This window comes from Vigna unguiculata, chromosome 2 (genome assembly GCF_037176805.1).
Source record: "Vigna unguiculata cultivar grain cowpea cultivar isolate G323 ecotype 2 chromosome 2, ASM3717680v1, whole genome shotgun sequence".
Taxonomy (NCBI): Eukaryota; Viridiplantae; Streptophyta; class Magnoliopsida; order Fabales; family Fabaceae; genus Vigna; species Vigna unguiculata.
The window spans coordinates 28,565,699-28,582,863 of NC_140793.1; the positions used below are offsets into that span (position 1 = coordinate 28,565,699).

At 31.4% G+C, this 17,165-nt stretch overlaps 3 protein-coding genes across 3 annotated transcripts; 2 read left to right on the forward strand and 1 right to left on the reverse strand.

Annotated features, from left to right (window-relative positions):
- Positions 1 to 4,826: 4,826 nt before the first annotated feature.
- On the forward strand, positions 4,827 to 7,941 carry LOC114169725 (uncharacterized). The gene is made up of 5 exons (XM_028054997.2): positions 4,827 to 5,039; positions 5,146 to 5,252; positions 5,669 to 6,279; positions 6,855 to 6,957; positions 7,507 to 7,941. The coding sequence occupies exons 1-5, from the start codon at positions 4,962 to 4,964 to the stop codon at positions 7,547 to 7,549; spliced, it is 942 nt and encodes a 313-aa protein (XP_027910798.2). The 5' UTR covers positions 4,827 to 4,961; the 3' UTR covers positions 7,550 to 7,941.
- Positions 7,942 to 8,565: 624 nt separating this feature from the next.
- LOC114174004 (NAD(P)-binding Rossmann-fold superfamily protein) lies at positions 8,566 to 12,960 on the reverse strand. Its single transcript, XM_028058724.2, has 7 exons — positions 12,727 to 12,960; positions 11,594 to 11,687; positions 11,407 to 11,495; positions 11,250 to 11,305; positions 10,363 to 10,509; positions 9,319 to 9,444; positions 8,566 to 9,027 (listed from the first exon to the last, which is right to left on the reverse strand). Exons 1-7 carry the CDS (start codon positions 12,840 to 12,842, stop codon positions 8,747 to 8,749), a joined length of 909 nt encoding a protein of 302 aa, XP_027914525.2. The 5' UTR covers positions 12,843 to 12,960; the 3' UTR covers positions 8,566 to 8,746.
- A 294-nt stretch (positions 12,961 to 13,254) lies between these two features.
- On the forward strand, positions 13,255 to 15,629 carry LOC114174005 (dolichyl-diphosphooligosaccharide--protein glycosyltransferase subunit DAD1). Its single transcript, XM_028058725.2, has 5 exons — positions 13,255 to 13,486; positions 13,575 to 13,622; positions 14,722 to 14,809; positions 15,011 to 15,054; positions 15,339 to 15,629. Exons 1-5 carry the CDS (start codon positions 13,403 to 13,405, stop codon positions 15,420 to 15,422), a joined length of 348 nt encoding a protein of 115 aa, XP_027914526.1. The 5' UTR covers positions 13,255 to 13,402; the 3' UTR covers positions 15,423 to 15,629.
- The last annotated feature ends 1,536 nt before the right edge of the window (positions 15,630 to 17,165 follow it).

Genomic DNA, 17,165 nt, shown 5'->3' on the forward strand with positions numbered 1-17,165 from the left:
ATAGCAAGATAGAGACCAAAACGACTATATTGAAATACATACGACGCAATATTACTTATATAATTATAATATTTGTATAATTATAAATAACTTAATTAGATTTTGATTCTTATATTGTATTTGTTCTTTTTGTTAAATTGAGCATCAATATTAATAAATAAAGTTATTTTTTTTAATATATTAGGAAATTTACGTATTAGTGAAAGAAAATATTCGATTAATTATATATATTTATATATATATATATATATATATATATATATATATATGATAAAGTTATTATATTTTTTACATAAAAATAATGTGATTCTTTTCTCATCAACATTAATTTAATTTTGGATATGTGATCGTGTACGATGCTAACAAAATTATGTTAGAAAAAAAAAGATGGAAGATGGAGAAGACATTTGGATCCACGTTATCACTATATATATATATATATATATATATATATATATATATATATATATATATATATATATATATATATATATTATATTATATATTATTATTATTATATTATATATTATATAAAGGAGATTCCTTATTTTGTGTCCACATTTCATAATTCCAACTTCACCCTTTATAAAGGGGATTTCTTCTTTTGTGTCCACATTTCATAATTCCAACTTCAAATATATAAAGGGGATTCCTTCTTTTGTGTCCACATCTCATAATTCCAACTTCACCCTTTATAAAGGGGATTTCTTCTTTTGTGTCCACATTTCATAATTTCAACTTCACCCTTTATAATTTAATTATTTATTAAATTTTTAAAAATTAACGATTATAAATATCTCTTTTTTTCTCTTACTATTCATCAACAGTTATTTTTCTCATATTTTCTCCCTACATTTTACTTTATTTGTTATAAATATACTTTTATTTTGTTTATTAACTTAATAACATTACAATATCATCAATTATTAATATAATTCAAAAAATGTATACACAGAGACTCGATAACGTCTGTGTTTACACTAATATATATATATATATATATATATATATATATATATATATATATATATATATAATCTATAATAATGTATAAAGGGATTCTCCTTTTTGTGTCCACTTTTCAAAATACTGATTTTACCCTTTAAATATAATAATTTATTAAATTTTTAAAAATTGACCGTTATTTTTACAAACTTGTTATAAAATCAGATGTCTCTACTTCTTCTATTCTTCTTTATTTATCAATGGTTATTCTTTTCTTTGTTCTGATATTTCACTTTATTTTTAATAATATAATTTTAAATAATATATTAACTTAATAACATTATAATATTATCACTTACTAATATAATATCAAGCATATTTAAATACATACATACAGGCGCGATAGTGCTTGTGTTACACTGATTAACTTAATAAACTTAATAACATTACTTTATTATCACTTACTAATATAATATAATATAATAACTTAATAATTGGAGTGCTATTATTATTGTAAAAAACACAATGTCATCAAACTTAAGTTACACATATATCTAGTTAAGTTATACATATATTTAGATACTAGCATATATAAGTCAAACTAAATCTTAAATATTCTTAATATAAACATCTTTCTATTTAAACAATAGAGACTTAACTGATTAAAAAAATATATAAACAAAAATAATCACACGACTAAATATAGAACTAAATTAATGATTAAACATTTTATTATATTGATACGTGTTTATCTTTTAAATAATGTTAAAATATTATGATTAATTGAGTCAAAAACAAGTACTAAGACTAAAACGAACCAAAAATTTAAATACCACATTACTAATTAAAATTTTATAAATATATCAGAATATACTAAAGTTGTGTAATTATAAAATTCAACTATTTTATTTTATGTTTGTAATATGAAAAAATTAATTATAAAAATATGATTAAAATTAAAAGAAAGCATAATATTGTCCAATTGTATAATAAGTTAAATTTAATTTCTAATTAAAATATAAATGAAAAAAAAGATATCAACAAATATGTAATTTAAAAATAATAAATAATGTAAATAGAATTTACGAGGTAGTTCGTTAAATAATAAATTTTTATTGTCCAATAAAGTGTACAAATAAAATTGTAATTGAAAAAGAATAAATCACAAACACAGACCAAAAAAGTATTTTTATAAATGATATGTAGGTTTTTATGTCTAACATAGATTAGATGTGATTGTAGAAGTCGTAAATTTGATGTCTAATTTCGTGTATATATGACAAACGTAAATTTTTTGTAAATTTTTTATTTATTTTTAACCTAAATTTATGTCTTCCAAGACATGAAAAATATCTATATAATATAAGAAAAACCACAAAAAGTTTTATAATTTTTTAAGTAATGTGGGTAACTTAAACAAATTTGTAAAGTATAAAAAAATGGGAAAAAAATACTAAAAAAATAAAAAGTATATAGTAAATGATAAAATTTCTAAAATTGTAGATCCCCATTCCCTTCTGGAAGGGATTGGTCACTACATTCCTCGTCCAATTTCCAACAACTTTCATTTTTAGAACGCTTCCACCTAATGTCCATAACAAAAGTTATGATCATTTAAATTTTTTAACCATTAAATCTTGATAACTCTAAAACCATGGTTAACATTTCAAATGTAACACTCTACATTTGAATACAACATAATAGAAGTTACCATACAAAAATTTGAGTCAAAAATAATTTTCTACCCATTTTTAGTTAATTTTACAAAATCAAGATTACATGAGTTAAGCGTAATCCACTATGGCTAAGAAAAAACACAGATATATCGCAATTAGTAAATGATAAAATGAGAAAAAAGCAACCTCAATGTCAAAATTATCCAGAGAAAAAGAAGTTTTCTAGTGAATCGCACACAATAATGGCAGAAAATGCAACATTAGGCACACAATAATGACTATCACACACACAATGTTCATCATCAAGGCTTTTGTTTGTGAAATTGATGACTTTGTTCGTGAAGAGTGAAGGAAAAAATGAGAACTAGGAGTTTTTTAAAATAAATTTATGTTTGATCCATATGGAGGAGACATAAATTTTGACGGTTATAGATTATACATAAATTTTGAACATTTTTTTATTGATAAAAATAAAATAAATTAATAAGATAATTTGGTTACCTCAACCCTTATACACGATACAATAAAGTTTTATGGTTTCCTCTCCCATACTAAGGCTCTCTTCGTATCAAAGGATTGATTTAATACGCTGATTCACGACGACGGATTATAAAAAAAAGTTGTGTGCGTTTTAGAGGATTTGCACAGATGGATGAAGATGAATTTGCGGGATTCCATTCAAAACACATCCTTCGATTTAGTGAAGATTTGAGAGAATGAGGAATAAATTTACTTTTATATCTTCATCTCTTAACAGCTAAATATGATTCATTTATATATATATATAATTAATAATAATTTTAAATAATAGTAGTTATTATAAAAATAATAATAATAATTTAATATATATTTTTTTAAAATTTATTTAATAATATTTTTTAAAATTTAATATTTTTAACTAATTTATTATTTCATATATTTTTATCATCAAGGTATTTTAGTAATTTTCAAATTTTATCTATTATAACTTTTTATTTTATCTTTCACATCACTCAAATCACTCACTAACTCTCACAAAATTCATTTTCAAATCCATTCACTTCACCCTCTAAATCCACTCAAAGAAACACACATATTCATCCACACAAATCAACACAAATTCATCTTCACACTCTCCTCCAAATTCATCTCCTCAAGTGAACAGAGCCTAAGTCTATTGTACATAAACCTAACATTCTCAAATAATACAAAAGATTAAAACATTGCATGTCCATACATATTTCGCAAGTATGATTTTTAGAAGTCACACAGATTGAGTAACCTAATAAACTTGTTTTGTGTTAATGAATAAATTTTAAACAAAACATTAATAATTATAAAGGGTGATAAATGAAACACTATTAATTATATTTGGATAAATATATTTTTAGTCATGAACTTTAATGTGAAATTGAAATTCGATTTTATTCGAAACTTTAATATATTTTAGTATCCAAACTTTAAAAATAAATGGATATAGCTAAAAAAACATATTTGAGACATTAAAAAAAATATAATTGAGTTAAAAGGATTATATATTCATTTATTTTTAAATTTTAGAACTAAAATATATCAAAGTCTCGAAAATAAACGAATCTCAATTTCAAATTAAAGTTTATCAATCAAAAAATACTTAACCTATTATATTTTAAAGTTAAATTCAACGTCAAAGTGTATTTACATTTATTTTCTTTCTTATTAACACAAGCTATATAATACATTTTTTTTAACACAACATACCTTTCTTTATAATGATCGGTCTAACACTATTGGTGTTAGTATTAAAAGTATATATGGTACGTGTATGTTTACCTTTTAAATCCTGTATTATTTATCTCAACTAATAATTTAGGTAGAAAAAAACTTGAAAGGTTTTGAATTATTTTTATTTAAATTTTCTATAACCATATAATGATAAGTCTAACACTGTTGGTGTTAGTATTAAAAGTATATAGGGTACAAGTAAAATTACCTTTAACTCCTTTATTATTTATCTGAACTAACAATTTAGGTAGATTATTTTTAAAAGGTTTTCGGTTATTTTTATTTAAAATTTCTCTTATCTTTTATTAGCATAAATCATCTTAATTTTTGTAATTTTGAAATCCGAGATAATTTGTTGTGTGGCAGACTAATAAGAATTTTCTTAATTTAAAACCTAAAATCAAATTCATCCAGACATAAAAACATAATTAAGAATATATAATTGTAGTTAATCTGAAAATAGGTGTGTGATATTTTATTTTACCTCTTCAATTATTTGCGTCACTAGACGGAGGCGTAGGGTTTAAATCGAAGGGGTTTTAGGATTAGGAAGAAGAAAGGTGCGAGGTGGAGTTCATCGTAATCGAAACACAAAGCATGGGGAAGAAGGAAGGAGATCTATGGGACGATTCGGCTCTCATCACTGCCTTCGACCACGCTATTTCCACTTACAAGGTTCTGTTCTCTCTCTAATTGCAAATAATTTCGTAACCCTATTTTCACTCTTTGCTATTCAAATTATGTGTTTATCTCATCAAATTTGCGATTTGTATATTCACAGAAAATGCATATCAGTGGCAAGAACAAAGGCAACACTGTTCAAGAAGCGGAGACAGTGATCGGAGAAGAAGCCTCCTGTGTTGACTTCGCAAGTTCCGACACTACAAGGTTCAATTCAACTCGCATTAGTGAGCGTATAATGTTGAACATAAACACTCGATTGGAATATGTTTCAATCCTCTCCGTGTTCATTAATATATATTTATATTATTTTATCGAGCTATCGTGCATTGCGTGGTATTTCTCAAACGTGTAACAAGTTGTATCTGCATATTATTAGTATGCCCTACACTGGACAATTTTAGTCTTTGTTTGACCTTCCGCTTCTCATAATAGTGCATTAAACAGAACATAAACCGTCATAGGTTGATGTTGTCATGCCACCAGGAAAAATAATGTTTCAAATGATTTTTCCTATTAGTGTTGTCAAAGAGAAATTAGGTCATGATATAGGGTTATAGTACACGGCAGTGGTTTTTATCGTTAGTAATTTTTCTCAATTTATTTTGCTTTATTGAACTCAGGGATGCTGACACGAATGACCATATTCCAGCTACTGACGTGCCTGATTCAGGTGAGACTAGTAATGAGGCAAAACTGGAAGAGGATCATCACGTAGAGTCACTGGTGGAGCAACCTTGCGTGCATTCAGCAAGTGGTCAAGGCATCCAGAGTGGGCAGAGCAATGCATATGCGGAAGGTGTAGATGACTATAATCAGTTAGTTACGCAGTATTATGAACTGGAGGAGAAAAGGGCGAAGATTTTGGAGCAACTCAATCAATACGGCTCTTGGAATTACCAAAATGGGGCTGCTGTTTCTAGTTTTGGTGTACCATATTCTGATCCTCAAGAGAATTCAATGGCTGCGTACCAAGTTTCTGATCCAAATGCTGTCTGTACATGTTGCCCCTGTTATAGTCAATGTCTGCCGGAACCACGCACATCAATTCCTGGTTGTTCTTTGGGTGAATTATCTGTTGGCAAGCCCTGTAACAATGCTTATGTAGAAATGGATAATAAAATGTCATTTCCTTATAAGGATGATGACATCCGCAAAATGGCAATGGGAGCTGCAGAGAAGGCACTGTCTACGATTAGAACAACCATATCTGGCGATTTTAATGCAAACGAAGGTAAACCCATTACCTAAAGTAAACAGGTGCATGAATATAGTTGTTAAATGAATTGAACTTAGTTAGTTATGTAGAGATCAAGCGTTTTCGTTCATAAATGCATTTGTTCTGTCATTTTTGTGCATCTGTAGGACTGCTGGTTGATAACTTGTATACATATATTGTTACGTTTGAGCTGGTGCCATCTGAATTTTTTCTCTCAATGTTTGTCTAGTTTATTGTTTTCTGTTAACCATTTTAATTTGATTGGATGATTTAAGAGTTGAATTATAGTCTAGTTGGCAATCATAACTTGCCATCATTTGTTTATAAAGTTTGGTATCAATTGTTTTAAGGTATGTTGGTTTTTAAACGATTCACATATTGTAACATAATTATTTCCTCTTACCTTCTAGGGTTGTGTTCAGTTTGTTGATGAAACTGTAATAGTTAGCAAATGCTTAATGTCCTTCCACCATGTTACGTTTCTGAGGCTTTACTTTGCTATCTAGATATGCATCTTTATTTCATTACTATCTAATTTTTTTAGTTTATTTAATAAGCAGCATAATTTTTGTTTGCTACTTGCAATTCAGGAAAAGAGAGAAACAATTCTGAACCCGAAGAAATTAGTGGCCCGGAAACGGATCTTGCTGCTGTTTTGAATGCCTGGTATTCTGCTGGCTTCTGTACTGGAAAGTAAGTGTTAACGCAAGTTTCATTTGTGATAAATGTTGGTTCGTTTGTCATTCAAGCATTTTTCTAACTTACTAAGATTTTTTATTATTTTAACAAAATATAGTTTTTTGGATTATCTTAGAATTATTGAACTTTGGCTGGTCCAATCCTTTAACTCTCAGTTTACTCAATCATATTTAATCTCTACTGAACCTTTTATAGTTAATGCAAATTTTTTCAAGATAAACCTCTTGATATTTTTCATCGTCAAATCAAATTTACTTGTGTACCTCTGTCTCCATTATATCTGTTTTCAGTTGTGAATATGGCTGAACACTAAGCATAGTCACATATATATTGAGGCGTAATAGACTTTAGTTTTTATTGTCCTTTCAATTGAAACACATGATAGGAGCAATTTTTTTTTGAGACTTAGAATAATAGCAGTTATTGCACAAAAAATTGTCTGGTGTCCATGTTTAGTGAGCTGTTTAGGTTATCTATCTCAAACAAACCTCTAGCTATGTCTTCTTTCTTTTTGTGTAATGATTGGTGTTATGATGATAACAGGTATCTTGTTGAACAATCCATTCAAAACAGAAGACAAATGTAAACTCCTGCATCTTCAAATGGAGTCAAATGGGTTCTCATTCAACTGTGCAAGTCCTTGTGATTATTTCTCAACAGTTGTGTAATTAGTCTACATCTTGGCTTCTTTGGGAAATCAGGGCTCTGGTATTATGATCTGATTGGACAGGCTGGCTCATAAATTTTGAAGCCCCGGTGCTAGTTTCCTAGCAATATTTTGTTGGACACTCGGGAAATGTTTTTACTCTCTGCTGCAGACATGAATTTCTTGCTCCATTTGGTTTGGATTGCAGAACTTAAAAATGCATAAATATTTTTTTTGTTTAATGTCTGTATTTAGCGAGAGGAGTGATCCCATCACTTGTTACTTTTTTTCTTCACCGGTCTACATTATAGAAGCCCAACCATGCTTGAGTACTTGCGCAAATGTTATTACTTTCTTCGTCTGTGGTATGATTTAAGTCATTTATATTGGATACATTTTAGGTTAATAGTTTAATCTAGTGCGTATTCAATAAGTATTCATCGTGAATGTGTCTGTGTGAAAGTTATATTTCTACAATTAAGAAATATTGTAAAATTGTTTTTTCCACATTATCCATGAAAATTGGTTAAAATAAGCTTAAAACAACTTATTGATAAATCATTGGTATTTTCACGAATACTCTGAAATACTTTTACCAACGTTTATGTACAGTGTAAATAACATGATCTAGACGCAACTTATTTCTTCGTTGAAAATATTAAGAACCAGTTGCTTCTGTGCTTTTATTTTACTGTTCATAAAAGCGTATTAGCACTGTTAATTTCACTCATACACCACGTAGGGCCCAAAACCACGGTTACTAGAATGGCTAATGGTTGGCGTGCTATCATTCTAGGGAAGATTTTATTTACACTTCCTAATGAAATCCACTTTTCAACAAACCATATCGTTAACGCACCTATTGTGAAGGGTTTCAGAAGTGAGAAAGTCGTTATTTTAATTATTATTTTGCGTTCTTTTGATTTCTATCACTTTTTTTACCCGAACACTTAATATAAGTGAGAAACTCGTTTATTGCATTATATGTTTTTAACACCATAATCCCCACACACTACTCAAGATTTTGCTCCAAAAGCTACCGGTATTAACGAAGCGAGGAAAATGGCCTCAATGTAGTTATTCCCTGTACAATTTTTGTAACTGCATATCGGTTGACTTGCCACATGTATGTGTGGATCATACCCGTACTTTATTGGCAGCTTCCTTAATCTGCTCAATTGTAAAAACGCCAAAGAAATCATCATCTGTGACACCATTGATAACTGCCAATGCAACGTCATCAACACTAACAGGTGGAGCCAAGAGTAGATCAGATGCAGGAAGAGAGCTTAAAGGTTTGGTGAAGTTCTCTACTGCTCGTAGAAGTTTTTCTGCTGGCTCCCCTACCAAATCCAAAGGAACCTCAAAACCGTCCACTCTCCTTTTCCCATATATGAACCCAGGTCTTAAGACAATACCTGAAGATGTTAACACGACGGTGAGATTCAACAATGCAATCAATAAAAACAATAAGGCCAATCTATTAGCTTATTATCCTTTAAAAATATGATATTCATCTTCCAGAAAATCTATTGCAGGATCCTCAATGAGCTTTCGCTATATTAGTTTTAAAATAGTCTTTTCAATTCAACAGATTGAATCGTTTACATATCTGGTGATGCTATCAGTAAATAAGTAACCATTGGATCCTTGTTAACAAATCTGGAATACCGATTTAGTTTAAGACCATGACAGACTAGAATAATTACCTGAATTGGGGTATTTAGACAGAACCTCGGATTCTGCTTTCCTCTTTCCAGTGAAGTACCCAGAGGAAAGTAAAAATGACGGTAAGTTATAATCGTGAACTGAGATCAAGATGAATTTGGGAATTCCTGCAATAATGCAGAAGTGAGGTGAGAACAGAATATGGTTCCATTCAAAACTTCAAAGCATCTAAAGAAGAAATATCCCGAATAGAATGCAAGTATGTAATAGTATAAAAGCACATGTCTAAATAGAATTAACGTGAATGAAAGACAACGGCTTACAAGAATTTCTCATAAGAAACTTTTGTGCAAAAATGAAATTGCTGAAGTATTGGGAAAATGCCAATGGATTTTTTGACAGTACTGGTAAGTCAGAGTTAGCTGCTTGTCAGTCCAGGTCTTAACTATTTTCTTATATTTAATTAATTCATTACTTGAGCAATAATTCATTACTGATCACACACATGGCACTGCAGAGAACACTATTTATTACAATTAGCAACTAAACCTCACGTACCATTGATCCTATTGTTTGATCAAATTTTCAGTGACAACCAAAAATAATGTATTTTGCAGTTATACAAATAGTTGCATCGGTTAATTCCACTAATCCTTCCCTAGATCCATAAACATTACGAAAAAAATAAATAAAGCAGAGAAAAATTGCAGATTTCAACAAAGTGAAGATAAAGAATAGCATCTCTTCCGAGAAAAGAACTCTAGAAATCCCATGTGGATTCATCTCCTACTAGCTAGGATATTTGTAAATAGTTGTGATCTTCTTCATGTAATGATCCTATTAGACAATTCATTGCATTTGTTCAAATAAAGCTACCTATCTGTGGTAACATATTAAAATGAACTAACTTGAATGAGGTTGAGGCTCGCTTCATAAAATCAGAGAACATTGCTAACAAAAGGTTACGTCATGCATTATGGAAGGGTATGCATGGAACTTTATGTCTAAAATATAGTCTAACATAAATAATGAAGGCGAACACAGGTGAATTTAACTGCAAATTAATGCTCAATGATATGGTTCACCATATTCCTTTGCAGCATTCACAGCCACAACATTAGCCTCGCCATTAATTCTTTTCATCTGTTCGTCACTACCAAAACCTCCAAGTGTTGAAACAACTGCTGTAGCTCCCACAAGTACTTCATCCCAGTTTACATAAAAAACATCTCCTGCACATCAGGCAATATACTGATCATCCTCCAGAGGAAAGAAATGAATATCTCTTGAAAAATTGCTTATATGCCACAACACATTATATTTTGTATATTCCATAATATACATTCAATGATATGGTTATTGTGTTAAAATGATACCAAATCAACCTGAATAATTGATCAGAGGAAACAATAGGATCTTTTTCACGGATTATACTAGGTGTGTGTATCTTCAGGCTAATATGATATACACCAACAATTGCAAGGAACCATGAAGAGGATAATATAAGATTCATTGACATTATATTTTAACTGGTCAAATCACTGTATTAGAATTATTCAAAGCAAATCCCGTTAATTATGATTTATCATGAATTCGTAATACACTAATTTGACGTCTATCAATGAAATGAAATGCTTAAATTCAACTTCAAAAGCATAAAGTTCTGTGCTAAGATTGTGCCATGATTTTGGGTACATCTCCATTTCTTTTATCAATAAAAGGATATAAACATACACACAATTAGAAAGGCAAGAGACAAATATGCAAAGTTCAGTAACACAAACATATTGGTTAAAGATATGAACTGAGCAAATTGTATGCATCTTTATCGATCTTAATAATTGCCTGTTCTTCTCTACAATCCCCATGGTGCTTACTCTCACCCTACCCTCTTTCTGTGTATGCTCAGATTCCCTTAATCAATATCAAGAAAACAATGATGTTCTATTTATTATAGGTTAAGTTAACATGCCTGAAACCCAAGTAACCTGATCTACCCATGCATCGGCATAATTGGGTCGCCCTGACCTGTAAAACAAAATGTTTGTTAAATAACTAAAATCAAAATACAGGGAGGAGGAGATGGATAGACAGACAAGTGCAGGAAATTGGATGAATATTTCTGAAACCTGCTTAGGCTTATGACCTCTATGCCCCTAGATACTGCTGCCTTGCATATGGCGGAACCAACAAAGCCATTTCCTCCTAAGACTACAATCTACAAAGAGAGACATAAACTCAAGAACTTTTATGTAAAAATATTCAAAAATGCACAATTTATGTCTCAAATTATTCAAGAATGAGATATATACATACCCGTTCACTTTTAACATCAGCCACAACATCTATGGTGCTAGATTTAGAATCAGCATTGACACCTGCTTCTGCATAACTACAGCTAACTGCAAACCTGCAGAACAGTATACATAAACCATTAGATAACACTTAATAGATATTTAAATCCTGTCTAGAATCATTCAACAATCCGGACCCATTAAGCAAAGGGGAAGCCAAATTTGGTCAATATCTATCACCATTGTTACGTAACTCCCACAATAACCCTGTGTACCGTGTACCAAAATCACCATACCATATTCCCATTAAACAAAGAGGAAATCAAACTTGGTCAATATTAGTTACATAACTCCCTCCACAACCCAGTGTGCCACACATACTGAAATCCCCACAACATTCAGAGCTTACTGAATTCCCCGCCTACCACCAGGTTCTCCTAAAAGGAGATCCTGTAATGAAAATGTAAAAGGTGACGAACTATGCACCTGTGTCACGGTAACGGTCCATGACTATCACCGAATAGCTGCCAACTTGGATCAATATCTTGAAACAGAGACCATCTAAACTTATTGCAAGCAGTGTTTGTCACATGTAACAAGAAATTTGAGAATCATATTGAAAAAGTATGCACACTGCAGAACAAAATCACACCTTAAAACCTCTTAGGGAAGAATGAGGAAGGGAAGTAGAATCTGTTAAACAAAAAGTGTTTTCCTTGATCAAACATTATAAACCATTGAACCTTGTTAAATAAGTTAACCGAAAACATGCTGAAACCCCACCAACAACATGCTAAAACGACTTCATTTTTTTACTGTCCCAAACCAGATATCTAAAATTTGTAGATCAGAAACTAATGAGGTAATAACAAAAACCACTAGCTCAAATTCCTTCACTAAACAACCCTGAAATTGTACTTACAACCCATTATGTCCACTTCCACCCTAAAACTCAAATTGACGAGTGTGAAACCGAACCACCCATCACCGAACAAACAAGAACCCAGTAAACTAATTTCGTGGACACAAATTCCAAAAACCGACAATTAGCAGAAAAAACAAGAATTTCAGCTTCATTTTAAAAAAAATTAACCCAGAAAAAAAAAATGAAGGAGAAGAAATTGAGAAGTCGGGGGAGGGGATTGGAGTGCTGACCCGTGATTTTTGAAATGCAAGGTGGGTTGGGCTTGAAAAGAAGGTCTTGTGAGGGAGAAGACACTGGGAACGGGACGAGCAGAAACAGCAGGGAGAATAGACAAAAACGACGCCATTTCAGCTTAGGCACTTGTCAGAAGAGAACAACTGAGATGGAAGAAGAATGACGAAATCAATATTTATACTAGAAGGGACATATAATTTGTAAATTTGAAACCACTCAATTCCTAAGTGCCTCCTTCTCCCTTCCACAATCTTAGGTTCAAAAGAATATTTATAAAAGTATTTAATGTGTGAAAAAAAATTTAAATCTCTTGTATAGATAATTTATAATGCATGTTTTGTTCTCTTACCAATTAAATTGATTTTATTAATACGACAATCAAATAAATTAAAGTAAATTATAATTGTTAATTTAGTTGTTCTTTTTTTTCACTATTTTTTTGTATAATTTTAAAAAATAATAAATAAGTTAAAATAAAAATTCTTCAGCTAATTGTTGTGTTTTTCTTTTTGAAGTGGGTTAGGGCCTAAGGCCCAAGAGACATAAAAAATGCAAAATTTTGGAAGGTAATCTGGCAGAGACGACTTCAGAGTTGTGGGCGTTGAAGTTTGGAGTTTAGAGAAGAGAAGAGGGTTTTTGTTGTGCATTGCCAAATCGCGAAGATCTGAGAGAATGGCGAGGTCTAGCAGCAAGGATGCACAAGACCTTTTCCGCGCTCTTTGGTCTGCGTATGCTGCAACTCCTACGAATCTCAAGGTTCTTCTCTTTCCTTCTTCATTCATTCATTTAATCTCTACACTCTTTTTTCCCTTTTTTTCAAACCCAATTTTGCTGTTTCTTTCAGATCATTGACCTCTACGTCATGTTCGCCGTTTTCACCGCTCTCATCCAGGTACTTTCCACTACGTTCATTGCATTTGTCTTTTTGTCCTTTTTATATTAACATTTGCTTATCCAATTTCGATCGTTTGAATGTCAAATTTAGCGCCAGATCAGTATGCTTTTTATTTGAGTTGATGGATTTGAGTTATACGCTGTTATTGGCCATATCTCCTTGGTATTTGAAAAAAAAAACTTGAATTCAGAAGATCTAGGCCTTGTTCGTTTACTGTTTTCTAAAATTTGATTGTTCCTGAGCACATTTGAAATGTTTGTTCCTTGATTACATTTCGGTTTTCTGGTTTGTGCTCTGAACAATTGAACAAAGCACTGAAGAAATCATAGGAAGAGAATCAGAAAGCATCTCCCAGCTGTTTCTGTTTTGTGGTTTTTAGAACTCTTGTTTTGAGAGCAACTTTTTAATTTAGATTTTGGATGAAAAATTGATCGCTGAGTAGTGTGGAATTCCTTAGAAAAACAGTTTTGAAAATAATAAGAATTGATTGGAATCAAACGTGCCTGATCCTGGGAAGCATAATTTTTGGGCTATTGATATGTAAGGTCGTTGGTACTTTTTTTTTTCATATTACTATATATACAGCAATTTCTGCTGCTGCTTAGTGGCAGATTTCTTCTTTTCTTAATAATGAAAGCTCAGGGAATGATGTTGGCATTCGATTAACCACTGATCTCTATTTACTGGATATAGAAGCAGAATTTGTTTAATGGAAGATACATTCTTCTCTTAATAACCAAAGCTCAAGGATTGATGTTGCTCTTCTATTAGCCTTTGATATCTGTTTACTGGAACTAGAAGCAGAATTTGATTGCCTTAAATAAGGGTCTCTAATATGCAATCACAAATCCCTCCTATTATGACCTTAGAGAGGAGGGTTGCAATAAGCTAGCTTGTGCCTTAGATGTTCTGGTGAAACTGCACAGGCGTTGAGTGTGGATCCTGGAAGTGCCTCCTGAACTTTGTAGTCCTGTTTCTTTATTGGATGTTCTTGCCGCTTCTAGCTTTTAAAAGAATAATCTTTTTGATAAGGGTTCAAGTTATTTTGTGGGCTTATGTGTCGAAAACCGGATTCTTACTTTTTGTTTGTGAACAGGTAGTTTACATAGCTTTGGTGGGATCATTTCCTTTTAACTCCTTCCTATCAGGAGTGCTTTCTTGTGTTGGAACTGCTGTTCTTGCTGGTAAGTGTTCCAGGTCTATAACAATTTGCAGGCTATCTTATGAATATTTACACACACGAACACATTTTGGTACAGTATGAGCCCTCTGAGTCTACTAAGATACATGTGCACAGTATGGGACTTATATACCTGCTACGAACATATGTATAAATATTGTCCCCGTCTTTCTGATCATTGTCTTCCCCCTTCATTGTGGACCAGTTTGTCTCAGGATCCAAGTGAATAAAGAGAATAAGGAATTCAAGGTAAGATTTCTTCTTGTCTTGTCTATTTTTATCTTTGAATTGATATATTAAAATTGAGAACCTGCAATTACCTTTGCAAGTTGCTAACCATAAGATTTCTTTGGTTTGGTTTCTTTTATTCATCATGTTATCTTTCAACAATCTGGCTAACTGATGTAGTTTTAAACTTAGAATCTACATCTTTAACACGGCAAATCAAAACAAGAATGAAATGAATTCATATTTGTGTTTATTTGTTCAATTAATATGTTCTTACATGTATTTGATTTTTCATCGTTCTGCAGGATCTTGCACCCGAGCGAGCTTTTGCAGATTTTGTTCTCTGTAATTTGGTGCTTCATTTGGTGATCATGAACTTCCTTGGTTAATTTTGGTTCATGTGGCTGTTGTTGGTTTTGATTGAACCCTTGGATAATAAACAGTAATAGTAGTATACCTAGACTTTTGTAATAGTATTTATAGACAGTAACTTCCAACTAACTGCTTTAGTATTTTGTTGATTCCCCCATTCTGGGGTCTCTGTTTTGATTGTAGAAGCGATCTTTTCCATATTTTGAAGTTTAAGCTACCAAAAACACTGTCTGTCTTTCTCAATCACAACGAATCTATACATTTTTTGTGAAGGCAAATTTTCAGGCAGGACGGGACACCAAGAAATAAAGGATCTAAAGGGGGAGATGAGTGGGTAGGTTAATTAATTGCTCCATGGTTTCTTTAATGTGTCAATTCCACCATTGGCTTCTTCGCCAACTTTATTATTGATTCTCGTTGATGAGATGGAGATCGCAAAAAATATTTTGTAGGTGTCAGTCTAGCCTGAGTATCGTAAAGCTGTTGTCATCTATGAATTTTGTGAACTGTTTCATCTATCCACAAAAGTTATTGATTTGTCAACTTCACGGGCGACAAGAAAGGCAAAGCAATCTTGAACAGGGTTAGCGAGCTCCACTTTAAATATAGTTTTGCCGTCTTCCTCCTTAAATATGCTACCATTTTTGGGCTGTTTGACATATAGTATAATAACTCAAGCTTTTTCTAAACTGAATAAATTAGCTCTTGTTGAAACAAAATCAGGATTGTCGAGCAACAGTGCATAAAAACTACTTTATTTTCCTCTAAAAATAGTAAAAATTGGCTCTGACACTTGTCGATATTATGAAGAAAATTAAAACGTAAAGAATTTATACGAGCTTTTCATGAATTGTAAGCTAATACTACAAGGAGAATGATAGAAAGGTTTACAAGTTTAGAGAAATAAAGGAAGAGTCTGTTTCAAATAAATCTCCAAGGGGCAACACAGGTACCACAAATCTTGTAGTGGTTGAGGTAGCAATTTGGGGGTACATGCAGCAATAGCCGGGAGGAAGTGGATTTTGTGAGTCCAACCCATCAGAACAACCTTTCCAATCATCTTGTACGAATAATGCCTTGGATTTTGGTATAATATACCAAATGTGCTGGTAATATCAAAGTAATAATCATGAAGGAAGGTCACAAGGTAGAGAATTTTTTTTCCCCTAAAGAATGTGGTTCCATTCTTTAAAAGTCACAACCTTTAAAATCTTTAATTTGAAATAAGTGACAATTTCTGGTGTTCGATTACTATATATATATATATATATATATATATATATATATATATATATATATATATATATATATATATATATATATATATATAGGTGGAGGGGGGTCACTGTTGCCACTTCCGTGACCGGTAGCTGATGGCTGGTTTAAGCTAATACGTTTTATTATTATCGATATTCCTTTTAATAGAATAATTACTTCTTTTGAACATAAAAGAATACTTACATCTTCTTCATGCTGTTTTTAAAGGTGTCTCCAAAACTGTTATCACGGTGTAAAGTGACATTTTCTGACGTTTACGTTGCTTATTACTCCTCGTTAATTAAGTGCTTCATGCTTCATTAAAATATTCACTTCCTCAACCAAAACAAGATTTAACTACATACATCACCCCTTTTGTTGCATTTTATCCCTTTGTCCCTTCCTATAACGGAAACATCTCTTCTCGCGTCATTGCGAATGAACTTAATGCATCTTTCATATGATGATGATATTTCTATTACTTAATGCATCAGTTTGTTTTT